This window comes from Siphateles boraxobius, unplaced genomic scaffold (assembly GCF_051911475.1).
Source record: "Siphateles boraxobius isolate OS27281-9 unplaced genomic scaffold, OSU_SipBor_1 6, whole genome shotgun sequence".
In the NCBI taxonomy this organism is placed as follows: Eukaryota; Metazoa; Chordata; class Actinopteri; order Cypriniformes; family Leuciscidae; genus Siphateles; species Siphateles boraxobius.
In genome coordinates, this window is record NW_027509186.1 from 27,163,264 (window position 1) to 27,190,677 (window position 27,414).

At 38.6% G+C, this 27,414-nt stretch overlaps 3 protein-coding genes across 6 annotated transcripts; 2 read left to right on the forward strand and 1 right to left on the reverse strand.

Annotated features, from left to right (window-relative positions):
• Nucleotides 1-6,336: 6,336 nt before the first annotated feature.
• nkapd1 (NKAP domain containing 1) lies at nt 6,337-10,598 on the reverse strand. 3 transcript variants are annotated; one of them, XM_077208543.1, is made up of 6 exons: nt 10,582-10,598; nt 9,228-9,306; nt 9,056-9,132; nt 8,811-8,966; nt 8,651-8,704; nt 6,337-7,943 (listed from the first exon to the last, which is right to left on the reverse strand). In XM_077208543.1, coding segments are annotated over exons 1-6 (768 nt in total). In that variant the 5' UTR covers nt 10,584-10,598; the 3' UTR covers nt 6,337-7,543. The 3 variants fall into 3 exon arrangements, with proteins under 3 accessions (XP_077064658.1, XP_077064659.1, XP_077064661.1); XM_077208544.1 differs by lacking the exon at nt 10,582-10,598 and adding an exon at nt 9,717-9,790; XM_077208546.1 differs by lacking the exon at nt 10,582-10,598 and adding an exon at nt 9,713-9,770.
• Nucleotides 10,599-17,465: 6,867 nt separating this feature from the next.
• On the forward strand, nt 17,466-22,371 carry il4i1 (interleukin 4 induced 1). Of its 2 annotated transcripts, none has more exons than XM_077207424.1 (8): nt 17,466-17,522; nt 18,158-18,257; nt 18,826-19,043; nt 19,649-19,761; nt 20,020-20,221; nt 20,371-20,439; nt 20,540-20,676; nt 21,393-22,371. In XM_077207424.1, exons 2-8 carry the CDS (start codon nt 18,227-18,229, stop codon nt 22,159-22,161), a joined length of 1,539 nt encoding a protein of 512 aa, XP_077063539.1. In that variant the 5' UTR covers nt 17,466-17,522; nt 18,158-18,226; the 3' UTR covers nt 22,162-22,371. The 2 variants fall into 2 exon arrangements, with proteins under 2 accessions (XP_077063539.1, XP_077063538.1); XM_077207423.1 differs by lacking the exon at nt 17,466-17,522 and adding an exon at nt 17,887-17,978.
• A 986-nt stretch (nt 22,372-23,357) lies between these two features.
• Nucleotides 23,358-27,179, forward strand: sdhdb (succinate dehydrogenase complex, subunit D, integral membrane protein b). Its single transcript, XM_077208549.1, has 4 exons — nt 23,358-23,475; nt 24,087-24,197; nt 24,677-24,827; nt 25,953-27,179. The coding sequence occupies exons 1-4, from the start codon at nt 23,427-23,429 to the stop codon at nt 26,116-26,118; spliced, it is 477 nt and encodes a 158-aa protein (XP_077064664.1). The 5' UTR covers nt 23,358-23,426; the 3' UTR covers nt 26,119-27,179.
• Nucleotides 27,180-27,414: the final 235 nt, after the last annotated feature.

Genomic DNA, 27,414 nt, shown 5'->3' on the forward strand with positions numbered 1-27,414 from the left:
GTGTGTGCTTAAAAACTTCCCATACTGTAGCCTAGGGCCAAGCGCCCGAGGCTCATAGAAGAGTAAAGTTATGAGTCCTAATAGAGGCCAGATCAGTAATGAGCCTCATATAGGGAAACATAGGAATGGGCCTTATAAGGGCCAAGCTTGTTCTTTATATGGTATATAGAACTGTAGTTCAGGTTCACCTAGGACCAGACAGACTTCGGGCCTTATAGTTGTGGAAATTGTGCTTAGACACTTTATTTATACGGAAAGAACCCTTGCTTGCAAAGCTGGAATTTTCAGGTTATAAAACTTCATAAATGTGGACGGTGAGGCCCAGCCTGCTGTCGTACAAATATCTTCAATTGGTATTCCACTCGACCATGCCCATGACGAGGCCATGCCTCTCGTGGAATGAGCTCTGATGTCAATGGGACAACGGAGGCCCTTAGACTCATAAGCCAGCGATATAGCATCAACTATCCAACGTGACAGTCTCTGCTTTTTGATCGCGAAACCTCTGGTGCGGCCACCGAAGCATACGAAGAGCTGTTCTGACTGCCTGAAGGGGGTAGAACGCTCCAAATAGACTCTAAGAGCCCTCACAGGGCATAGCATATTCGTGTCTCTTTAGTCTTCTGATGAGGGAATAGCTGACATGGAAATGACCTGTGCTCCCTACGGAGTAGAGAGCACCTTAGGAACATGCCCGTACCTTGGCTTAAGGACGACTCTGGAGTCGTTGGCCCCGAATTCAAGGCAGGAAGCGCTCACTGAGAGTGCTTGCAAATCACCTGAAGCCGGTGCAAGCAAGAGAGCAGTTTTGAGCGAAAGAGGCTTCAGGTCAGCAGACTGAAGCGGCTCGAAAGGGGCCCCTTTCATGACGTCCAGGACCGTGGAGAGGTCCCAGATAGGTACAGAGGGTTTAGCCTTCTGTCCCCCTTGAGGAAGAGCACGACTAGGTCGTTACTTCCTAGTGATTTCCCGGCCACATGAGCGTGAAGTGCTGCTATGGCCGCCACATATACTTTGAGCGTGGAGGGGATGCAACCCACGTCCAAAAGCTCTTGTAGAAAGGAAAGTACCTTTATCACTCCGCATGAGTAGGGGTCCAGGCTCCGCGCTGTACACCAGCTGGAGAACACTGACCATTTTAGAGCATAAAGATGCCTGGTTGAAGGCGCTCTTGCTTCAGTAATGGTATTTAGCACCCTTTCTGGAAGGTTCAACAGATACCTGTTGAGGGGCCATACATGGAGGGCCCACAAGTCGGGACTGGAATGCCAGATCGTCCCGTTCGCCTGCGTGAGGAGGTCTCTGCCTGGCTCGTGTACCGCTCTCAGCGAGCGCAGGTTAAGCTGAACACATAGCAAGAGGTGTTTGGACATGGTGTGCAGGTTGCTCGACCTGAGTCCACCTTGGCAATTTATATAGGAAACCACTGACATGTTGTCCGACCGGACCAAGAAATGGTGACCTTTTATGTATAGGAGGAAAGCTTTTAGTGATAGAGCGACCGCTCTCCATTGTCTCAGGGGGTAAGGTCTGCGTCTATGCATTTCGTGAAAGTACGGGTGCTAAGGATAGACCGAATGGTAGGATTGTGTACTGATAAGCCTGCCCTCGAAGGCGAATCTCAAGATTGGCCTGTGATAGGGTGTTATCTGAATATGAAAATAAGCATCTTACAGATCCACTGAGAAAAACCAATCCCCTGGGCGAATCTGCACGAGGATTTGTTTGGTTGTCAGCATTCTGAATGAGCACGTCAGAAGCGCTTTGTTCAGGTATCTGAGATATAAATTGGGCCTGAGGCCGCCATCTTTCTTTGGAATGAGGAAATAGCGACTGTAAAAGCTCAAACTAAAGAGGGGACTGGCAAATGTTTAAAAGGCTTTTTGGAGACTGATCCGGCCGCTACGGGACTCAACCACTCTGTTTTCCTTCCTGTCATTCGGGCTAGGAAGGCTTCTGAGGCTCGGGGTCCAACACAATCTTGGGTCAGGGTCCCCGGCGGTCTGGGAACTGTTGTCGTCTCGCTGAACAAGAGCGTGACAGACTTCAGACGCTGGGCGGGGCTGAGAAACCGGCGGCGCTGGTTTTGCTGGCTGAGAGAGCGGCGCTTTCTTGTGGCGGCCCATTTAGGGAGGAAGTGGCGCATTGCTTGCAATGCTTTCTGGGCCTCGGTGAAACGCTCCACGAAACCCCTTACCGCTGGAGTAGTACGGCAGAACTGAAGTAGTATGGCAAGGCTTAGACGGGTGAGTCGCTTTAGCTTTCCAAAGGGTAGCTTTAGGTCAAAGGTGCACGGCCACTGTCTCTTCAAGGAGGGGAATTTTCTCATCTCCTTTCTCCACAGCGCCGTCGACAGTCGAGAGCGTTGAGGAGGTGGAGGGTTTGAGACGAGCTGAATGCGGCGCTTTCCACGACTTCGTTAGCTCGTCATGTACCGCAGGAAAGACAGGGGCGGGTCTCTGCTGAGGTGCCTGTCGGCGCCCCTGCAGGAACCATTCTTTGGCAAGGGGGGCGTGGTCTAGCGAAGTCTGTGACAGGAGAGAGGATCTGGAGACAGGTGCGGCGTAAGTGGGTCAAGTGCAAATGACAAACACCTGTCTTGTTTCAGTGATTGGCCTGGAGAGACCACATATAAGCAACATTGTTCAAGAGAGAGACAACTGGGAGACCTGTGGGTGAGCACGCTGAGTGAAGCAGCATGGAGAAAGAAGCGAGAGAGAGAGAGAGAGAGAGAGAGAGAGAGAGAGAGAGAGAGAGAGAGAGAGAGAGAGAGAGAGAGAGAGCGAGAGTGAGAGAGAGTGTGTGAGAGAGAGAGCACGCCGAGTGCGGGAGTGTGGGAGTGCGGGAGCGTGAGACGGCTTGAGGGAATTAACCCTTTATGGACTGACCCTGTCCTCTTTCTTCTCTACATATTGAACAGTACTACACATTCGTCCAGCCTGCTTCGCGTGGATTCCTCGGGTGAAGACCAGTCGAAATGAGCCAGGAGGTGGAGATACAGAAGAATATGCCACCTCGTTGTCTGAACTCTCCCCGTTGTTTGAAGCACACAAGATGTGACGATCCGCCGAAGAGAGGGCCTCTGCGCTAGGTTCATGTGTCTCGAGGCATTTGAAACACCACCTAGAAAATTGCTCTTTAAGATAGTGAGTGGCAGCGGCAAACACACTAAGTTTTGCTTTAAAAGGATATATGCACGCCGGATGGCACAGCAGAACAGCGGGGTGAAGGCGGCATCCAGTGAAAACCAGGAAGCCGGCATCCTCAGAACTGCTTAGCAGGTGGCTTGTCCCGCTGGAGGCTTTTCGACGGCAGCGGTGAAGGCTTCTCAACAGGAGGTCAGCGAAGTGGAACTTGCTGAAGGAGATTAAATCTGAATTCTATGGCAAAAATGGGGGCTTATATAGCTATAAGCCACGCCCATACTGGCGTGCTCTGACACACTCTGGCGCGAAGCTGATTGGTTTGCGCAACTTAGCCGTCTTGCCATAGGTTCATGCAGTTGCTGTAGCACAGCCAGTGAGCGTGCTAGACGCTCAGCTATATGTCTGCTGTGCAGCTGCACTGCGTTTTAAAAATTTGGCTTCAATATTCTCGAGAAAAGGAGTTTTCCCATAGCTTAAGCTAACTTGCGCAATACGAGAGACCTCTCGAAAGGGAACCGCTGTTTTTTGCAAATTTTGCAATGTGTTCATGCTGGTCACATGATTTTGCCTTGATGACCAACTGAAAGCTGCTAGAATTGAAAGTGACATCCAATGTGAGCTGTAGCTATACTTCATACATTGCTACATGGACAATGGACCTTCTTGCCCACACCTTTAATAGTATTACCTAGTTTATAAGCTGCATTGGATAAAGAATGAACAAATATAATAAATGTCTGCCATTGTTTATTGTTGCGGTGAGAAACTATTATTGATGCAAAATGAATGACTGACCATATAACCAATAAAGTAAGTGATTCATAATGAAACTAACTGGAGGGAATTAATACATTTCCATGCCAACTTTGAGGATGTATCACACTTCCTCCGTTTGGCCTATTGTAGTCATGTTCAGGATATGATCTTTTTCTAGGTCTGAAAAATGATAGCCTACTTATCAGCCAACAGCGAACCTGAATGGGATTTTATCACATGACTGGTGACTCACAGATATGATGTCAAGGAAGAGCTAAAAGCACATGCACACTTTAGTTGAATCTCTATATGTAATTTACACAGTGATGCACATTAGATTCTCTGGAAACCATATAACGTCACATAATCCCTGCCAAACCAATAGATCATACATATAACTCAAAACTGTGGCAAGGATTAGCTTGACATAATGCAACATAATTTCTGGTAATGCCATCTTATCTCTTTCTACGCCAAAATGACGTAAGTATGAAATACTCAACCGGCAGAAGACAAATAAAGAAAATTAGGCCTATTAGATTTACCTGCATGACTAAGATGGTTTTGACATTGTTAACCTAAAGAAGGAACATTCCCCACATAATTGTGTAATTGAAGAGTAATGTGAAATGTATCAAATAAAAACATGTGAGATCAGTGTTCTTCCTTCTAGGCAAACTAATCCCCCAGGGGAAGATTTTTCTTTGTTAAACTTAAAGATCAATTATTTATTACTAATCAAAACATTGTCAAAAGATTGAATAGTGACTGAACATGTTCAGTTATACTGTTTAAAATGTTCACCAAGGCTGCATTCATTTGATCAAAAATACAGTAATATACAGTTTTCTATTTTAATGTATTTGAAAATGTTATTTATTCCTGTGATGCAAAGCAAAATTTTCAGCATCAGTACTCCAGTCTTCAGTGCATGATCCTTCAGAAATCATTGTAATATTCTTATTTGCTGCTCAAGAAACTAATTTCTTATATACTATCCATTTTGAAAACATTTGTTTTTGTGGTAACCAAAAGTTTTTTCAGGATTCTTCAAAGAATAGATAGTTCAAAAGAACAGCATTTAGTTGAAATTTAAATTTTAGGATTATAAATGTCAGTAAATGTCATTTTTGATCAATTTACTGCACTGAATAAAAGTAGGCTATTCTTTTCTTACTGATATAATCTTTTGAATGGTAGTGTACATTTGAAGGAAACTGTTTTGTTGTTGGCCTAAATGAGTTTCTCCATGTGAGATTCATCTGTTTTTGTAAAACAACCTTGGGTTAGAGGCAGAACAATAGGCTAAATCAAATCAATCTATGATTCAAAAATAAGAAGGCTGCTAAAAACATTCAGTTATGCTCCATCTTTAATATATTTATTTGAAACTCCCCTTGGCTCTGTTCTTGTTTAATACTTTGTTTTCTGCATTAATGACTCTATTTGTATCGTTAAGATTTAATAAAGATAAATAAAATAAAAACTTGGGTTATAAAAACGATGGCAGGCTTTAAAAACATTTTAGCATTAGTTATTAATTCGTATAGAAGAAACTTTTTTCAACAGCTTTAACGACATTCTTTGCCATTTTCAGTCCATCAAATGTAAAAAAAAAATTATCATAAAACTAATAGAAAAGCAACACCATTTCTTAAACTGCTGCAGTTTGAAACTGCTTGATTGGTCTATTTTCCTCTCACAGTAGTTTTTTATTACCATTCTGATATCTAATATATTTCTGGTTTAATGTCAAAGGGGCATTAAATTGGACAAAAAATTCATCGCAGTAAAATCGGAAGAGACCAAAAGGGCACAACCTTAACGGATCAGCCTGAATAAAATTCCCCTCAGCAGCAAAACGAACTGTCAGAACAGCGTGTTCCCCTGAGCTGTGTGTTAGTGACCGTTTTTACAGAAGACACGGAACAGCTTAATCTCGGCTGATGAAAGCTAGCCACATTTAATTTGATTTGATTATGGAGCTTGGCAGCTTGAAAGTGTTTGATCATTTTCTGAGTTGTTTTGAGTCGTCGTGCCAGCAGCCAGGCTGATAGGAAAGGGCGCTGTTCATTGCCATAGAGACCCAATGTTCTTTACGGCGACTGCTCCGTGTTTACAGCGGAAGAAGTATTAATGCAGCCGGTGATCAGAATAATGAGCGGTCACTCAACCCACAAAACAACACACACACACACACACCGCACGAACAACACTGCACGTGGACTCGGTGAAAGTGAGCAACAATAACGGTAAACACTGACACAACAAGTGAACTATGCTAACTAACGTTACTGGTAAATAACCGTTGCCTCCAAATGCAACTTTAATGATATAATTCCATTTAACGTTATATGATATGAATGCTTGACCTTTGGTAGTTTAGTGCAAATGAATCAGTGAATGCAAATACATTAGTAAGGGGAAGTAGCCATTATCCGTAAATGTCGGAAGCAAACAGTAGTGAAATAACGTTACCATTTACTGTTGATGTTTACAAGCGAACGTACAAAACAAGTCGTTAAAATTCAATCAGGTAGCCTCGCTTTGTATGGCAAGCCGATTTAACATTTAATCCTTAATACGTACTAATATCCATGTTCATGTTACTAGTAGCCTACTTGCTTTTTAGATAGGCTACAAGTATTCATTCCATTAGGTACTTGTGCTTATTCTTTAGGTACTAATGCCTATTCTTTAGTTGCTTATTCATTAGTACTAGTACCCACCGACTATTATACAAAGTATGTAGCCTACTAGTCATTATTGGAAAACATACTAAAAATGAAAAGTTGATATCTGAATGTCAGATTGCCATGTATGTCAATGGCTGATTCCCATATAAGTCAATGGCAAAGATTTGAAATGTGTTATTAGTCACAACAGAATAGTAATAGTCACTATCAAAATAAGTACTAGTATCTAACAAATAAGTACTGGTATCTAAGAAGTACTAGTACCAATTTAATAGGCACTTATATCTAATGAATAAGTACTAGTATATTTTAAAATGGCACTAGTACCTAAAGAATAAACACTAGTAGCTAATAGGAATAGATGGAATAGACACTAGTATCAAAAAATAAGTACTAGTAACATGAAAATAGATTCTAGTACGTATTAAGGATTAAATGTTAAAACGACTTGCCATACGCTTTGAGATTGTCCTCTGATAAGATAGTGCGAAAGTGCCACCTTCTGGGCAACTTTGCACTTAACACACAAATGCTGTTTGGCAACAAACAAACAAAAAATCAATAAGATTGTTGTAACTGGTAGGTTCACGAATAAGGTATGATAGAATACAAGTATATTAAAAAAATATCTTTTCACTTAATTCAATTTCACACATAGCAAAAAAATACCTGAGTTTTTCTATGGCAATACAAATCGTTCAGTCTCACAAGGAATAAAAAACATTCAAAGATATTTAAAAATGTTCCGAAAATATAACCTCATAAAATTAGACAAATTCGCACGGATGCAAACATGGTGAAAAAGCTGTGTCCGTTTGGAGAGGTATAAAGATCAAGTTATTGACTCAAGACCCATGATCAGAGTCTCCTAAATATGAATGAGATGCACGATTACAAAAATGTGTCTACAGTAAGCACAGTTGTTCAGCCAGGTAGATTGAAAAGTCAAGCATCAGAGCTCTCCTCTGATCTCTCCTCGTTGGCCACTTTCCAGTTTTTCCGCTTTTTCCGCTGAGGCTCGGTCAGTGTGTCCATTTCAGGGCAGTCCCTCTTCCTTCTTGTTCTCGTCCTGTTGTCTGAACGGCTGTCCTCCGTGCTGTTGTCTTCTGTTCTGTGCTCCTTTTTCCTACGCTTGCTTTTACCTCCCTTCCTCCTCTGTTTCCTCCTCGCTGTGTCCTCTGCTTCGCTGCAGGTCTCAGAGCCCGAGGCCACAGTTCTCCTCCTCTTCTTCTCTTTTTTCTTTTTCTTCTTCTTAGATGACTTCTTGGAAGATTTCTCTATATCATCGTGTAGTTTGTTCTTGTGTTTTTTACTTCTGTGTTTACTATCGCTGCAGGCTTTTTTTCTGGAATAAATTAATATAATATATTATTAAACGAAAAAATGTGCTCATGTGCAATCATTAAGAATGTGCATATATTTGTATATTACATTTGAATTTTACTGCTAGAATATTTAGAATAATTAAAAAATATATATATTTTTAAGATCAAGTGATAATGACTGACTCTATAACAGGGATCAGTTACTCACCATCATGTCGTTCCAAACCCATAAGACTTTCGTTCATCTTCGGAACACAAATGAAGATATTTTTAATAAAATCTGAGAGCTTCTTGTCCCTCCATTGACATTTGTGTTCCGAAGATGAACGAATGTCTTGCAGGTTTGAAACAAGACAAGGGTGAGAAATAATGAAAGAAATTTTATTTTTGGGTGAACTAACCCTTTAACTTTTTTTATTTACAAGCTTTGGCTATGATAGTTAGCCTACATTGCATAGCTATTAAAATAACCATGACTGATGTAAATAGCTATATATATTTTTACATTGCATTTTTATTGTACTTTCAATTAAATTGAATTGATTTTAAAAAAGTACAATCGTTTCACAAATGTTTTTATCCAAGATCAACAATGTATGCCAATGTAATAATCAAACAATGGACCCCCTGCAGTAACACCACAGACCATGTTAAAGACCCCTGCTATTTAAAAACCCCTCAACAACATACTAAACATTTATGAGGTGGAAGGACAGCTTCTCCTTACCCATCAGAATGAAATTCCTCAGGATAAAGCTCCTTAAAGCCACTGTGGCCCCACCTGAGGAGACAGAACATAGCTTTGTGATCACAGGAAATGCCTTGTTTCATGTTTCAAATATACAAAATAATTAAAACACCACGAGAACAAAAGCAAGCAGCAATACCTGTCAGGATCATTGGCTTCAAACTCATACAGTTTTCGCGTCCTGTATTGTGCCTCCCTCTCATCTCTCCCGGACATTACATCTTTCCTGTCTCCAAGCCGGTCTTGCATTGACCCCTCCGAGTCGTCAAAATTGCGGTCACAGTGCATGTGGCCCCTAAGTGAGAATTACATTTGTCACTAAAGAGAAAAAGGCATCAGGAGCAATAAACAAAGGTTGTGATGCCTGTAGCCATCAGTCATCACCTGTGCTTTGGGAAATGAGTGGACGTGGCTTGTCGTTCAATTTCCCTCAATTTCCACATCTCAGACTTCTCTTGAATCTACAGTTAGAAGTTTAATCATTCCATGATAAATTTCATGATAGATTTCAGCTGATATAAATCTGAAATAAATAATGGCTCATAAAAGTTCACACCTTGTTATAGGCATCTGTATTTATGATGACATTTCGGAGCAGCACTTTACCCACAGACTCCTTCGACATGATATCAAACCTTTAAACAACAAACCACAGCAGAGTTTAATGTTTCAAAAGCTTCATATATACACGCTACAAAACTATGATTAGAAACATGACTGTGTCTGTTAGGCTAATATAGGAAGCTTTTGCTTTCACTTTTTTTTTTATTCAAAAGACCAAGCAAATGAGCTGGATATGAAAATATAAGGAAATTAATGTCAAAATAAACGTTAGAAGTGTCATGTTTTGTCCTTTAAACATGAGTAACGTTATGGCAGCAGATCTATGACATTCATTATTGGCGATGTTTTCCTACTAGCTAACACAACGGGTTAGTTCAATTAAAGGCGTATTTAGTAAAAGTACAGTAGAAAAAAAATATATAAATATATTGTCCATATTAAGTAACATTACGGTTCAAAACAAAGTAAGGGATGAACTGACCTTTCTATTAATAAATAAATTTGAATTGTAGTGAGCGACGTGAACGTGGCATCAAAAACAAGTAGATAACTTCCTGCACTGCTACTCAAGTGAGTTGCTTCAAAATACAAGTCGTGAATAAGCGACTTTCATAATAAACGTCGTAATTATACTCATACACATTATACATCTAAACATATGAAAACTATATTAGTCATCTGAAAGTAATCAGATTTTTTTTAAAGGTTTAAAAAAACTTGTATACGTATGTTTTTTTACTAAGTGTTTTGATTCTATGATAAACAAAAATGACACACATTAGCAAAAAATAATGGAAATTCTCAATTTTTATTTGATTTGTAGGTGTTAGGTGCATGTCTCGTGTCACAGTGGCATCAACAATACCCATGATGATGAAATACATCACTTCACATCCTCATCCAGTTGAAACTGCATTTTAGCAAGGCCACAAGAGAGAAATAAAACTTTAACTGAAAGTAATTTTTAAGTAAAGCATAAAGATTTTGATTACACTGGAATCCCCCAAACCGTTTCTGTTGCTTTTTCCTTATACGCTACTTCCTTGAGACTGAAGAAAGAGAATTTACCTCTCAGCACATTTATATTTTTCATGAATGCAAATACACCTATATTTATGATTTAAAGGGATAGTTCATCCAATATATTTAATTCTGTCATTATTTACTCATCCTCATCTTCGGGACACAAAAGTAGATCAATTTGATGAAATCTGAGAGATTTCTGTCTTACAGGTTTAAAACGACATGAGGGAGATGAGTAAAAGAACAATATGTACGATTTTTTCAATAAAATATTCAAAAACCACTTTCACAGTGAGATATATTTCATGCAGTTGTGTACTTACATTATCCCAAAAGTTCCCAAGGATTTGTAAATCCAGAGAATTTCAAGTTTTTAATAATGGCTCGTCCCTGGTCATAGTTGCCTATCAGTGACGTAATATCCGCGCTACGGTTTCCGCTTGTAAAAACAAAGGAACAATACATAGATTTCTCATTGGCTCATTTGATTTCAATGGGCCTCTATAGCCTACTATACGTAAGCCGTTAATGAGGAATCTACGTGCATATGATACAATATCTCGCACACCGTTGTTGTTTCGTTCAGTCGGTTCACAATTATAGATTGGCGAGTACAGAAAATCCCCCAAAACGTAAACATAGATCAACTTAGGCAAGCAGGCTTTGGAATATCGGCATGGTGTTTTCAGGATGGGGAGAGCTTCGTGACAAACTTGGACTTGATCTGTCCACAGAGACTCCGCTCTCGCATGTGTTTTAATAGACAGGTAGCCTAAGCAAATAAATATAATTTATTGTACACCAGTTATAGCCTATTGCACTTTGTTTGTACTTCAGTAACGCTTTTTATAAAGTCTGGTGACCAAGTCTATGGCAGTGAATTAAGTAGCCTATGTGTTACACAAAGAAATGTAGCTATTACTTGAAAATACTGTGGGATTGTTCAAATGTATAGGCTACTTTTAGTACGATTGTAAACGTGTAAAACTGCGCAGCATTAACCCACCAAATCATTTGACAAATGTCACATATTGGTTCACTTTTAATGATGCCCAGTTATCATTAAAACCTTTTTCATTTATGGAGTCAGATGAAATAATGAGTTGATGTATGAGAAAATGTATTCCATTTAATCTTGAGTGTTGCGGAAAAGGAAAGACAGTAGCCTAACACGCAGAGACCTTCACCCGCTGATCGCAAGACCTCCTTTGGGTCGATCATAACATAGTGTGATCAAACGTACTGGTAATACAAAAACTAATTTATTAGCTGATATAATTTATATGGTAGATTCGTGAATTCTATACATCTCTGGTTGGTTAAAACGACATCTCCCTATATTCCACTCTCCTTCATAGCGTCATCAAGCTTTGTCTTTGTTATTGTTTTGAAAATGCAACCTCTGGCGGCGGTAAAACGTCATATAAGCTTTAATGACAGATTTTAAATTTTTCGGTGAACTAACTCTTTAATGAAAGGAACCTTACTAAAGAGATTAATTTATCAACAGATACATGTACTCCTTGTAATATCTATGAAGTAATCATCTATGATTTTATGTGAGAATTTGTAATATCTATTAATTTTAAAACAAATACAAAAAACAAGATATAAATGGAGTAGACAAAAACATTTATGTAAATCTGGAAATAAACATAAACATGAGACTACAGGTATATTCAAAGACTAAACAAGCAAGTAAAACAATTTGCTGACATGCCTTGACAAAAATGCAAACATGTTGACTAACCTGTCCTAAAATATGAGAGAAACATTTTCTCTTTTGAATTTCATAATATACGCTGATCAGCCATGTACAACCACCTGCCTAATATTGTGTAGTTCCCCCTTGATCTGCCAAAACAGGCTTGCACTCAACAAGACCTCTGAACTTGTCCTGTGGTATCTGGTACATAGACATCCTTTAAGTCAATTGGCATTGACAATTGACATTCTTTAAGTCCTGCAAGTTGCAAGGTGGGTCCACCATGGATCCGATTTGTTGGTCCAGAACATCATATGCTCAAATTAGATTGAGATCTGGGAAATTTGGAGGCCAACTTGAACTCTTTGTAATGTTCCTCAAACCATTCCTGAAAATTCTTTGTAAGGTGCATTACCTGCTAAAAGAGGCCACTGCCATAAGGGAACACCATTGCCATGAAGGGTTGTATGGTCTGCAACATGGTACTACATGTCAAAGTAACATCCAAATGAAGGAGCCAAGGTTTCCCAGCAAAACACTGCTCAGAGCATCACACTGCCTTCGCTGGCCTGCCTTCTTCCCATAGTGCATCCTACTGCCATCTCATCCTCAGGTAATTGACACACGCACAGCAATCCACCTGATCTAGAAGAAAACAGGACTCATCGGACCAGATGACCTTCTTCCACTGCTCCACGGCCCAGTTCTGATGCTCATGTCCCCATTGTAGACACTTTCAGCAGTGGACATGGGGTCATCATAGGCATTCTGACTGGGCTGCAGCTACACAGTCATACACAGCAAACTGACACACTGTGTTCTGACACCTTTCTATCATGGGCAGATTTTTCAGACCTTTGAGCTATAGCTCTTCTGTGTGGTTGACCAGACGGGCTATAGCCTTCACTCCCTTTGTGCATCAATGAGCCTTGGATGCTGTTATGATCAGGCACACTGGCCCCAACATGAAGGGACCACAAAGTCAGTTGGACTCGTTTGTCTAAGGGGTTTATTTAACAATTGGATAGATTACAAACAAAACAGAAATTTGGATAGTAACTACAACAGAAGTTGAAACACAAGTCTTTCCCCCTCCCTATCTCCCCTCTGCATGGAGTGCCTCAGCTTTTAAAGGATGTCTCTCCGCCCACACGTTACCTGCTCACACCAGCACACAATAACAAATGAAAAAATGCTGCCGAGCAGCCAAACATTACTAGGGGAAACAGAGCTACCACAGGTAGTGGAGGGACGCAACACACCCAGAGCCACCACAAGTAGTGGAGGGACGTAACAGATGCCCATGACCTTGATGCCGGTTCACCGGATGTTCTTCCTTGCTCCCCTTTTGGTATAGGTAACCACTACCGGAACGCCCCCCAAGACTTACTGTACGTTCACACCGCCGCCGACTTGAGCGACAAAGAAGCTCTGGACGCCCTGCCAAGGACGTTTGTCAAATAGTACGGGGAAGCTTGTTGACACTTTGACCGCTCTGACGTAGCAGGGAGAAGAGAATTGTCACAACATTAAATGTATTAAACAGAAAAAACAAGCAATACATTGAAAAAAACTTTTATTATGACAGCATTAACCGTTTTGGTCACATTTGATCGGGGGGGGGGGGAAAGAATAGTTAGCTATTATTATTATTTGCATTAGTGCAATTGGTCAAATCGGTGTTAACATGAGCAAATGAATTGCATTCCTGCTTAAAACGAGCATTTGTAAATATTTCAAATTAAAGTTGCGCTCATTCTCAAACACGGGATCATGGATAATCGCGAAGTTGTTGTGTTTGGTACTGCTGTATTGTATTTGCGGATTGTATTGTAAGACGCATAGACATTAAAAGAAATGGACACAGCGACCCCATTGATTTCAACGGAGAAGACTGAAGCCCGATTATTGCACTTCCTGTCTGATGGCTGAGCGACTGCGCAGGCTCAAACTGAGCTTGAAAACAGTTTGAGAGTTGTAAATCTTCTAGTAGCTGTGCTAAGACAAATCTGAATCACCTAATTCCTCAAAAACGTTGTTGAAATATTTTGTCCCGTTGCTTTTATGGACTCACTATCTATGGGCTTATCCCTTGACTTTATGCCTCTATGTCCCCCCGATTGCCTCATACACAGTAAAAGATTGCCCGCGAGCTTCTCCTTCTGTATGGTAATTTCTCTATTATGCGACAGAAAGTCGCGTGGTTATGACGCAATCGTTGGCCTATTTTTATAAAAATGGCTTCTACGGGGCCATAACGTAAGATACAAAGTAATGGAGCCTTTTATACATTATCGTGTTTCTTTAGAAATAAATAATGGACAAATGAAGTCTTTGGACGCCTCAGATGTAAAGTTATTCGCTGTCAAAGTGACGCCAAAATGAATGCGAGTCAATGGAATGCTAACAGCAGGTGAAGTTCTGCTACAATGGCGGCTCCCGCGAGGCTTCAGTTTCCGGCTGATGGATTACCCCCTTGTGAAGACGTCAGACTCTGAGATTTTGGGTTCATGACCTATGCAAACGACGTCATATCATAAATGATAGGAAACCCAGCAACGGTGATGATTAGCTTCTCCTCCATTATCTCGGAACTAATGTTTTGGTAGGAACGAAAGTTTACATGGTATGTTTCTCCTGAATCAGCCAGCGCAAAGGACGTCTATATTCCGATTGGTTGCTGGCTTTTGTCACTGCTTGCCACTGAACTGCGTCATAGCTCATTACCATAAAGTTTAGCTACTTTCATATAGGCTTGTTTGAGATGCGCCTTGCCTCGCCTGAAATGTAGGCGAGAGTAGGCGGCTGCAGTGAGGGGAGGAGTGAAAAAAGCGCAGGCAAGCCGGAGAGTTCTCTCTTCTCGCAGTGGATCTGACACCTGCGAGATCAATGATGGATATCGCGGGATTCACGCTCGTGCACATTGTTGCTAATGAACTGGATGTAATTTAAGTTATGTTGCTTTTATATGAAAATAAATATAATGAACAAGACACCCAAAGTACTTATTTAATTCCATTCCAAATAAGTGTTTATCAATAATTTTTTTCTTTAATACAGACATGGGCTATGTGTTTATGTGTGTTTAATAATAAAATGACATTGCATAACCCATAGAGATCGCACTGTCCGAGAGTTTGTGAATATTCACACATAACATCCACATAAAACATGATTCCGAGTTTTAAAATCAAACATTTTAAAAGAGAACAATACATCACGGTTGTTTAAACCAATCAACATTAAGCTGTGTCTTCAGCAAGTCGTTTCCCATCATGCTTTTGATCAGCGCAGTCGGTGGAGAGCAACTGCGCGCGACTGCAGAATCCGACACGTGCGCCTTGCGCTCGCGAGAGCTTTTTGAAACACGTCAGCATGACATCAGAGCAAGGCGGACCGCTCTCGGACACATTTAACCGGCATTCATTACGCGCTGATCACCGGTGATCGGTTCTGCGCATAGACTGTTAGATTTTGCTCATCTCAAACAAGCCTAATTTCGTATTGACGCTCAAAACGCCCAAAACGCGACGCCGATGGATTTGAAGCTCATTGCAGCTGAGAGAAGCCAGCTTCCATTGAAAATGAATGACTTCCGGCTAGCTTTGGAAGCTCAAGTCGGCGGCGGTGTGAACGTACAGTTACTGTTGGAGATGCTCTGACCCAGTCGTCTAGCCATCACTATTTAACACTTGTCAAAGTCACTCAGATGTTTTCACTGGACCAACAAGTGAAATTCAAAAACGGACTATTCACGTCTGTCTAATATATCCCACCCCTTGACAGGTGCTTTTGTATTGATATAATCAAGGTTATTCACTTCAACCTCCTTTTCATGTAGGCCTATATTGTTTGGCAGTCTCTGACAATTGTTTGGTTATAGCAACACATATGACAACACAAATGCCTACATTATAAAGAATAACATGCATGTTTGTTCTTACACTTGCTGTAAAAGAACAAACATATTGTTGAAAGTTAACAATCTGTCTGAATGAAACATGCATCTGGGTCAACTCAATTGTAATGTTAGGTTATGTTAATGTTAATGGTTTGGCTTGTAAATGACTGCAACCAATGAGAAACATAATTCATTAAAAACTGTACATTGAAACCAACAAATACCTTCATTATCAGTATATACCATCGTGATGTCAAGCTTAAAAATGGTTCGCATTTTTTTCAAGGTATAGAAAGATACAAACAGGATATGTTTATTTGCAGGTTGGTGTAAGCAGGATATGTGGTTGTCGCACTTAAGCTTGGTAAGTGTCTGCTAAATGAAATCTGTTCATGAGAAAAAGTTATAAGACCACAAGAAGCACATTCTCATAGGGTGTATATTGAGAGCTCAATGAAATAGAATAGGATGACCGACAGTCAGCAGATGTTGATCTTCTCATGGGAGCTGCAGTAGGCAACAACAATATTGTGAAGAAGGGGCAGTCATTGCCCCTGCTATTAAATTGTAAAAGACACTCACATGTAGATTCTTTTTGATGACAAGATGGATTTTTTTTTTTGATGTGAGCAGTGTATAATGGTATGCCTATCTTCAAAAACACATACATGTAGCCTACAATTCTCTTTGCTGATGATGAAATAAAAAGAACAGCTCAGCCAGAGCAAGTAACTGTAAACACACACACACACACACACACACACACACACAGACAAAAGTAATAGTGTTATAGCGTGCATTTAAATGCTTTGGAATGTGAAGGCCACACACCTCTCCTCACAGTTCATCCAAATTATCTTCAACAATAAATTATTATATATTGTTACAATTCAAATCTATAATAGCCTACAGGGATACATAAAGACATAAAGCGTTATTTTTGTCGATTTACCGTCCAAATTAGGAAAGTGCTCGCTCAGTCAACAGTTACTTCTCCAGGCAAGCGAGACAGTTCGCGAGTAACGTGATTTAACCAGGTGAAAATAGCCTACACAATAGCAACACTACACACCTTGATGCTTGTCTACATTCTTGACTCTTGAAAAGTTTTTTATTTTATTTTTAAAGTAAATACATACTTATCGAGCCTATAATTAGATAATTAGCACCCTGATGAAGACCGTTATTAGAAGACCAGTATTTTGCCGAGTTAAGAAAGAAGAAACAGGTTTTTAGGTGATATACACATGCAAACATGGTCAAAAGCATCTCACTCAGGATGCAGATTAGACTGGACATGTTCACACAGGCTCCAGCTTTAATGCTAAAAGTCATGTGATAAGAGGGAAGAGGATAAGTTGTATAGACCAGCCTTTTGATGTTATCCGCAAGAAACAGAGGGATGAGGTTAAAATGAATAAATATATATATGCTGTAGATAAAATCTGTCTATATGCTACCATAGCCACAATAAAACCACAATACCACAATAAAAAAGCCTATGATGGAGATAAAGATGTGCCTTTTTTTTCTTAACCTATGGCGACAACCTCGGAAACTTTGTGGTAAATGCATCACCATCATGAATTCTTTCGATTTCTAGCCTATAAAACCAGAGATTATGGGCAGACCGGTCAGAGTGAGTTACTGGATCTTTGGTAAGTGATGCATTATCCATTTGCTATAGCTAAAATAGCCTATATACGATTTTGAAAGTTAAATAGGCAGAAACACGTAAATTTGATAGACATTTAACAGAAAATGCTTGCACTGATAGCCAGAAGGATAAAAACCATAGCCTAAATGATTGGTTAGGAATGATTGATTCTGGCGAAAATTAGGTATGTTAATGAATACTAAAGCTCACTAATCTAATTTGTTCAGTGTGGTTGAATCTTGAGTCTGTGTGGGAAAATATTTCATGCAGAATAGAGGAGCTCACACATGATTCATTATCCTGAGAGAGACATTAGACACATTTAGGCTAGCTGGAATACACTGTCCAGACACTTTATCCGTCTTCGCCTCTTCAGTCAATTAAACTTGAGCATTTACACTCTTATAGCGGTTAAGTAAAGCATTGGACCACTTAGAACCATATTTTCATTATGAAGGTGAGTAGCCTAGTCAATTATGCACTGCATGTGTGAGTATTATTTTGAATTTTTTTATAGCTTGAATTAATTAGTATGTACTTTATACCGTTATATGGATATATCAGTTTTAACCAAACAATTTATTATGCTCCCCAAATTTCTCCATAATTTACCCAACTGTTTCTGTTCTTCCATAGGTTTCAGTTTCCACTTTACGCAAGCGAACGCTCGCAGGACGCTCCGGCTTCTGGCGCGCTCAGTTCAAAATGTTTAAAAACATTACCCTGTATAAATACTGTGAGTAGGCTACATGATGAACATGTCCTCTTGATTTGTTGAAATGCTGTGTCTGAATTAATTGCGGTAGCATAAATGCTCAGGCAAACGAGTGAAATTAGCAAGAGGTAAAACAGTCCTTACTAAAATTAAATTAACTATAAATGTTTTTTTATAGTAAAAGTAATCATGTTTTTTTTTGGGGCAGATTGATTTACATTTGTATAACCACAGTTTTACTACAAATACCACGGTTAAAATATAGTTAGTGTAGCAAAACAATTGTTAATTTGTTTAATTTTCGTAAGGGGTGTCATGTAAGCTTTCTCATTCATAAGAAAGTAAACCGAAACCACTGTCACGTGTGGATAAATACGCAGCTACTGGATATTTTTAACATAAGTTTAGAATTATACAGCACTTTTGCAGCATCATCTGCTACTGTTTCTGACTACTTATCCACAACTAATTTTGGACAAATTAGTATGTTCTATGTTGAAACCTTATACCAGCAAACTTAGAAGAATAGGCGCCAACCATAATTGAATTTTCTAAAATCTTCAAACTTCCCTCAAACTGTTTTCTGCAGTATCTGTGGTGGTACTTTTCTTGGTTTCTGCCTACCATGCTGTTGGACCTACGGATGATCCTCTTTTCCAATGCTTACAAGACCCTGATTATGATTACCTTCTGAAGATAACGGAACAAGGTCTTCCTCCGGCAAAGACCCCTCAACATGTGATAATTGTTGGAGCAGGCGCTGCTGGACTCACTGCGGCTAAGTTTCTGGAGGATGCAGGTCATAAGGTCTAGTAACACTGTGGGCTACAAAGGACATATTGTCTTTCTGTGATAGATCATTAGAAATAACTGGATATGTTAAAACAGATCAATACTATATATTTTCCCATTTCTAAATGAGGAGTAAAACTGTTATCTTTAAATTGCCGACCTTAACCCTTTCTGTATGTGCATGCGAGTGTACCGACACATCCCTAATTCTGGTCTCGATCCTTGTCCTAACCACTTCCACATGATTTATGATGTGAGCAAACATAGGAACTTCTGCTAGTTCAAAGATGATGATTCCAATCTTATGGTCTGGCATTTCCAAGCTCACACAATGCTCAGGAAGTCAATCATTTTTGTGACTTATAGAAAAAACAAAACAAAACTGGGAAGTAATCAAAATTGCAGTATGCTGTTGGTAAAGCAGAGAAAATGTTGCTATGCACGTGATTTCTCTGAGGAACTAAATTATTTCATTTTATTCAAGAACATTTTTGTTGTAGAATCCCCTTTCTATTTAATATAAGTCATTATAATATTATGCCAAATAGCCTTTTAACTCTATTTGGGTATTTTCTATTTGTTTCTTGCTTATGCATAATCTTTTTTCTCTGCTCTTATAGGTGACAATTATAGAGGCAAGTGGCCGTATAGGTGGAAGAATTCTAACTCATAGGGACAAAAGAGAGGGCTGGTTTGCAGAACTCGGTGCCATGAGGATCCCAAGTTTCCATTTGTAAGTTAAAAGTTATTTTTAATCTCTAATTAATTCTCTCATTTTTCTTATTCACCTCATGTCACGTTAGGGTGGAAAGTACAATCATTAGTGAGAAACTGTATCACAGCCACATGATAGTAAAGATAAAAGTGTAGAGATTGAAACTGAGGTCATCAAAAACTGACGCTAAGTGACAATGACCCCTGGCGGTCAGAATGTGCAGCTGCAGGCCACAACTTGATCAACCTGTTTTATTGATATCACTTTACTTTTAAGGATTCTCCGGAATTTCGCAAAAAAGCTGGGCCTGAAGTTTGGAAATTTTGAACAGGATGACCCAAACACGTACTATTATATAAACGGATTGCGTTATAAAACCTACACCGTGAGACAGAACCCAGACGTACTGAACTACCCCGTATATGACTGGGAAAAGGGGAAAAATGCCAGTCAACTGTTCAACATAGCATTGGGCAAGGTGAGTGAAGAAAAACATTCTGTTTGTTCAAAAACACATATATCTGTCCAGAGTCCGAATAATGGTATGCTGTTACAACCACTGATACCCCCCCCCCCCCCCCCCCCATTTTGCTTTGCTCGTTTATTTTATTGTTCCTTCTTTATCAGTTAAGAGATGATCTGCAAAAAATGGGCTGTGAGAAAATGTTGAACACATATGATTCATACTCAGTTAAGGTAACATATCTGTACTCTGCATTACAATTCGTTTAGAAATTCTTTAAAGTCCAGATATAAGTAATAATGGCTGATTGTCTCTAAATCTGATCGGCAACAGGAGTACTTAGTGAATGTGGGAAATTTGAGCAGAGGAGCTTTGCGGATGATTGGTGATGTCCTCAATGAGAACAGTTTTTACTACACAGCCCTCACTGAAATGCTCTACATCCAGTCTGATGTAAAAGACGATGAAAAGTAAGATATTACGGTTACCCAAACTAATGCTCACCAAGGCTGCACACTTTATTTTGACGGTTCCCTTTAGACATTCTCTTGACTAAGTAATGCTGCTCCTATAGTCAATGTCTACTAAATCTTATTAGAGTAATAGTAGACTGTTACGAGTAGAGTTAGTAGAATAAGTTGACATGTACTTGTAAAGTTTCTCATAGTCAGCAGAATGTCTAAAAGGCACCATCAAAATAAAGTGTTACCTACGAATAAACTCTAATATTGCGAAATATTAACTGTTTTCTATTGTAATATATTTTAAAATGTCATTTATTCCTGTGATGGTAAAGCTGAATTTTCAGCATCATTGGCCTATTCCAGTCTTCGGTATCACATGATCCTTCAGAAATCATTCTAATATGCTGATTTGGTGCTCAATTTTATTATTATTATTAATGTTGAAAACAGCTGTGCTGCTTAATATTTTCGTGGAAACCATGATTTTTCAGGATTCGTTGATAAATAAACCCCCTCAAAAGAACAGCATTCATGTGAAATAGAAATCATTTGTAACATTGTAAATGTCTTTACTGTCACTTTTGATCAATTTAATTTATTGCGTCCTTGCTGAATAAACATATTAATTTCTTTCCAAAACAAACCTTACTGACCCCAAAACTTTTGATCTGTAGTGTATATCAGTTAAAAAAGACGTGAAACATATAAATGCTCTTTTTCAGGTATTTCGAATTTGTAGGTGGCTTTGAAACATTCTCAGACACATTCTACTCAGTGCTAAATGCCACAGTCCTTCTGCACTCAAAAGTCCAGGCCATCAGCCGGACGCAGGACAACGTGACAGTTTCATATCAAGACTGGCGTAATCGCGGCACCATGACCAACATTACTGCCGATTATGTCTTGGTGACGGCCACAGCCAAAGCAACACTCCTCATTGACTTCAACCCGCCTCTGTCTGCCGAAAAGATGGAAGCGCTGCGGTCGGTGCACTATTCCAGCTCCACAAAAGTAGTGCTAAGTTTCAGCAAAAAGTTCTGGGAGATTGATGACGGCATCAAGGGTGGGAAAAGCATCACAGATCTGCCATCCCGGTTCATCCACTACCCCAGTCATGAGTTTCCCGGGGTAACAGGCGGGGCTGTGTTAGCTTCTTACACCTCCTCGGATGATGCTGCACTCCTACAGACTTTAAACGACGAGGAGTTGAAGGCTCTGGTCTTAAATGACCTGGTGAAGATCCACGGAGAACACATCCGCCAGCTCTGCACCGGCGGTGTTGTGAAAAAGTGGGGACTAGATCCTTACAGCCACGGTGCCTTTGCTATCTTCACTCCTTTTCAGATGAGAGACTATAATGTATCTATAGTCCAGAATGAGGGGAGGATTCACTTCGCAGGAGAGCACACCGCCAGACCTCATGGCTGGATCGAGACTGCCATGAAATCTGCTCTGCGAGCGTCAGATAAAATAAATAACGATGTAAAGTAGGAAACGAAAAATGATGGGATGTCAAATGATAGATTGAAGACATTTTTAAATGCCTAATTTCAATTTGAACCCTTTTGTTCTCTGTCTTTATTAAGTTAGACACTCTTAGAGACTCCAAAAATGACTTTACACGTTAGATATCATCACCCTGTCAACTTTTCATCATTAGATTTGTTCCTTCCATGAAACCATTTGCAAAAAGTAAATTATATATATATATATATATATATATATATATATATATATATATATATATATATATATATATATATATAAAAAATCCCAATGTCCCTTTTTTGGAGTAAATTGAGTTGCGGGATTTGATTTTTAATGGAATTTTATGTGAATATCCAGTGATTATTAAAGCACTTATGCAGAAATCATGACACTCAATAGAATGTAAGATTAACTATTATTCTGAATTATATTGTAAACTGTCAACATATCATGTAACAATGCACCTAAACTAACAAAAGCAAGACATTACATTTTTTCATAATATTTTTAAATGATTTTTTAACTGAAATGTTATTTCCTTATTGATTTTTCTGGTAATCTATTTGTACAATTATTTTATTATTAATATTATATATATATATATATATATATATATATAAAAATACATAATTTTAAAAGTTCAGTGAATGCATTAGTAAATGTTAATTTTCATGTATTTATCATGTCCCTTAATTTTAGAGCATTTGTCGTGTCCCTGTATTTGTTAAAATGTGTTATATTATATAGATTAATAAAATACTGTATTTGATGTAAATATATATGTTGTCTTTTTATTCATATGCACATTTTGCTTAGACGACTTCATTTGCTGGCATTTTTCGGATATCTGAAAAGAAGGTGGCATAGTGATGAGTAATAATCCATCTCTGTTCATTTGTTTTACTCTTTTGGAATACAGTGAGTTAATTTATTCATTTACCTAAATTATTATTTTTTGCAACAGATAAGAGGCTAAACAGACACCCTAACTAATGATAACGTGGTAGTTTTGTAATCTGAAAATTAAATGATTAAATAATCTAAAATGTTATTAGTAATTGTAATTTAACATTTTAAATACATTTAAAACATTTACACATGTATATATACATAACTGATATATCTAAGAATTTTTTATTATTAAATTGCTTTATGTTTTACATGCATTCAGTCTTTTTAGCTCATGCGTGAAAAGGTTCATTTCATCACAACGGTCACTGTTAGTATATCCGGGTGATTCCAGTGACCTTGGATTGGTTGTGAGAATAATGGCGGCTCTTGTCAGGTTAAGTTCCTTTTGCCACAGAGGTGTCAGCCGTAAGTTTGTGTTTTTCAGGTTTTTATTCTCGTCGCCTCAGCCTGTATCACAATAGCTTAGCTCTGAGGTCTACTATAAAAGAAGTCATTGCTTCAGTGACGTTTAATATTTATCGCAGCACGCGTACCTGTAGTTCATGGCTAGCATGCTAACTTATGTCAAGAGATTTTTCAGCTTGGTCTCTCTTCTCTTTTTTTAAATTGATCAGTTAACTTCATATTTATGAAAAGTAGTTCGTAATAACGAACACGGTAAGACAGAGACTAGTGGATGACATGGATTTTTATTAGCGTAATAATGTCTATGCACGTTAGAGAGAGTATGTGTCATGTTCCTGTATTTAACTATTTTTATTATTTAACGTTACACATGCTGTAAACAAAAGTCATATATTCTCATAATTTATCCATTTATGTGTGATTTTTTTAAATGAACTGTCAAGTTGAAGCATTGTATAACATCAACAATGACCTCCTTCTGTACAGATAAACATCAAATTCGTACATGTAACGTCATTGCTTAAAATATTTAATTCTGAATACATTTTTCATTTTAATTACATACGTTTTCTTGTATTTTCTTCTTCTTTTTTGCTTATCTCTTTCCACAGCTCTGTTATTTCGCTCTTCTTCCCTCATCAGACCTTTGGCCATACAGAAGAAGGATCATGATTATCCATACTTGATATCAGCAAAGATACATGCTACCCCTTCCAACTATGGTTAGTGATTTATATCCTATGTTTGCGTTTGTAGCAATGTAAATCAAGGCAGATTTATTTGTCTTTTCCTTTAATTTTATTAGCATAATATATTGTTGATGGTACTGTCAGACTGGACTAGAGCCTTTTTTATTGCATCTGAATACAAGTGTTTTAATCTCTTTCCCTGCCATTGATGGAACTTTCTGTCATTTGTGTCAGGTTTTATCTGTCAAACTGCCAAGTAATATAATCACTGTTAAAGACAGAATGGTTGAGAATAAAAACATTGGTAATTCAGAGCTACAGACTAAACATAATAAACTTTTTTTTCTTCTTTCACCTGTTGGGGTACATGATGATTAAATGCATGCAATAACTGTTAATAAATGTGATGGCTTGATAATTAGACTGTAGAGGCAAGGAATATGTGTTAATGAAGATGCTCTCTCTTGAAGAAGCAGTTGTTGACATGTTACTGTTTATTTTTTATTTTTTAGCGGGCTCTGGGTCCAAAGCTGCATCCTTGCACTGGACCGGAGAGCGGATCCTGAGCATAGCTCTTTTGGCCATGGCACCCGCTGCGTATTATTTCCCCGGCCCTGCTGTTGACTACTCTCTAGCAGCTGCCCTTACTCTACATGGTCACTGGTAACTGAATTTGTTTTGTTATTATTGCTTGACTCTTTTTTTCTTTTTTTCCTGAAAATGGAAAGTTGATGTTGTCACAGTCAGGTGTAAATATTCAGGAGTGCCTGGTGTAATTCCACATTAGGTTTCACATTAACCTTGACAGGTCACTGTTGCATTATTCCTTAAAATTGTTTCTGACACAAAATGAAGGTGTCTACTTTGGTCTGCAAAGCGAAGTCATAGGTGGCTGCAATGCCATTCATGCAAGGATTTAACCGCCCTGTGGACGTGAGCACTCAAGGCCACACTTCTAATTTTAGCTAAGCTGTTAGTTAAATTGGGGTCACTGACGTACATGTGCATACGCTTGCTTTTTAAAATGTATTACATTCAGGTGTAAATGTGGTAAAGTACCAGCTGTAACAGCTTGGCTTTTAAGCATGTTTTGAGTAGTCTTACAGAATTTTGTCTGCATCAGGCTACTCTTATGTCACCCACCTGTAACTTTAATAAGCATCATAGTATTGTCATGTTTTAGCCCACATCTAAGGATGTCATATTTCAATAATTTTCAATTAAAATAAAAAAGATCAATTGAACATTAATACAGCAGAATAATAGCTATATCTACATATACCATATGCATGTTTTGTGGATTGGACAAATTGTCACAAATTGCCATGATCGATCGTCGTTTAAATTAACGATCGATTAATCGTTAGCCTTAATACTGCAATATGCGTCTGCTGCAGTGGCATATGGCCAACAGCATGACAGAGTCTGCAAATGCTGCTCAAATGTTCATCACCAAATGAATGAGAAGGGTTTTTAATCTAAATAAATGGCTAGTAGGATTGTAAAATGTTTTGATGTGATTGATCATTTAATCAAATATAACGACCAATACAACGTGTCACCAACGCCGCCTCAGATGCATGCTTGTCAGAATGTGTACGCTCTTCCTGGAACAACGCGCTGAAAATGTCTTAGATGATTTCTTTTGCATTTGCATTTGAGCTGAAACATCAGTCAAAAATCTAAAAGCTCAATTAATTACATTGAGGAAAAAAAAGGTTTCTGATTAATCATTAACACGCAACATCACAAAAAGGACAGCATTGCATATAACTGTGTTTTCTCCAGGGGTCTTGGCCAGGTTTTGACAGACTACGTTCATGGAGACTTTAAAGTCAAGATGGCTAACGCAGGCCTCTTTGTTCTGTCCACCGTCACCTTCGCCGGCCTGTGCTACTTCAACTACCATGACGTGGGGATTTGTAAAGCTGTGGCCCTCTTGTGGAGTAAATGACTGGACTGAGATGAGGGATATGGGTGGTGTGGGATCCGCTTCGTCATCAGAGTTCCAGTTTATTGTATACAGTTGTGACATATGTAAATTCTATGAATATATAATTTTTGACAATACATGGTGTCGATTTGCAGGTGTTTTTTTTTATTTGTAAATGCTGTCAGTTTATTCAGAACATGCTCAGCTTTTGCTTAAGATTAAATACTCTGCATGTCATCAACTCTCTTGTCTGGCAAATCAGTGTTTTTTTGATGCAGCAAAATGAACTAATTGTTGTGGTTATAAGATGTTGGTTGCTGTATTTGAACTTGAAAAATCACTATGGTAATATTAAAGTTCAAACACGTTTTAATGTATTTACATGTTTTGGACATATTTATCCAATAATGCCTTTTTGTCAGCCAGTATCTGATGTGTCAAAATGTAACATCTTGACTTATGCTGTTTATGTCAGCATGACATGCAGAATTAACCTGACTTTATCTTTAATGTCTCTTAAGTGATTTAAACTTCGATCGTGAGCACATTATGTTGTACTGTGGTGCACAGATATTAAACTGATGCTGCCATTTAAGCATGGTATTTACCATCATATTCGAGTCCTCCATTAATGACCACAACATCTGGGGAGTTATCACATTAACTGTATTTCAACTTTACATTTTGCATGGCTGTGTTTCTTCTCTCCTGAGGAATAATTTATAAAAAGCAATTTGATTGAATGCTCTGCATTTAAAAAATGTTTTGAATCACGTCTTTCAATTTAAATTGCTTAGATGTCTTTAAAAAAGGCTTGTGATACTGGTTACAGTAAACTGAACTTGTGTGGGTAATCAAACTGAAGTGAGTTTTGGATTTTTTTCTGACTGATTTTGATGGGAATATATTTTGGACAGAGATTCTGTAAATTTTGTAATCATGTTCTTGTAGACGTGATTGAGTCTGGCTGTCTTGAGTGTGTCTCTTTCAAGTGCTATGGAGTTTTGTGTAATCTGTATGATATTTATGCAGATTGAAGCTTTGGTTGAATTCTGCAGTTAATAAAAAAGGCACTTTTTGAATTATTTGGTTTCTTATGGAGCCAACAGGATTTTCCACAGTACTATGTCGCAAAGTACAGGCAAAATTAAAAGAATAAATGATTCTCCAGTTTTGCAGGTACAGGGTTGATGGCCCGGTTTCACAGACGGGTTTAGATTAAGCCAGAATTAGGCCTTAGTTCAATAAGGGCATTTAAGTAGATAAATGTGCCTTAGAAAAAAAACATTACTGGTGTGCAACTTGAGACAAAACAAT

Bases quoted from the DNA above. Each gene is read 5' to 3' on its own strand.
- il4i1 (XM_077207423.1), top strand. The intron at 20,222-20,370 runs GTGAGTGAAGAA...CTTCTTTATCAG, and splicing joins TCAACATAGCATTGGGCAAG to TTAAGAGATGATCTGCAAAA. The intron at 20,440-20,539 runs GTAACATATCTG...GATCGGCAACAG, and splicing joins ATGATTCATACTCAGTTAAG to GAGTACTTAGTGAATGTGGG.
- nkapd1 (XM_077208543.1), bottom strand. The intron at 8,967-9,055 runs GTGATGACTGAT...ATTCTCACTTAG, and splicing joins ACTCATTTCCCAAAGCACAG to GGGCCACATGCACTGTGACC. The intron at 7,944-8,650 runs GTAAGGAGAAGC...AATTTATTCCAG, and splicing joins GAGGAATTTCATTCTGATGG to AAAAAAAGCCTGCAGCGATA.
- sdhdb (XM_077208549.1), top strand. From the start codon at position 23,427: ATGGCGGCTCTTGTCAGGTTAAGTTCCTTTTGCCACAGAGGTGTCAGC. The intron at 23,476-24,086 runs GTAAGTTTGTGT...CTCTTTCCACAG, and splicing joins TTGCCACAGAGGTGTCAGCC to CTCTGTTATTTCGCTCTTCT. The intron at 24,198-24,676 runs GTTAGTGATTTA...TTTATTTTTTAG, and splicing joins TGCTACCCCTTCCAACTATG to CGGGCTCTGGGTCCAAAGCT.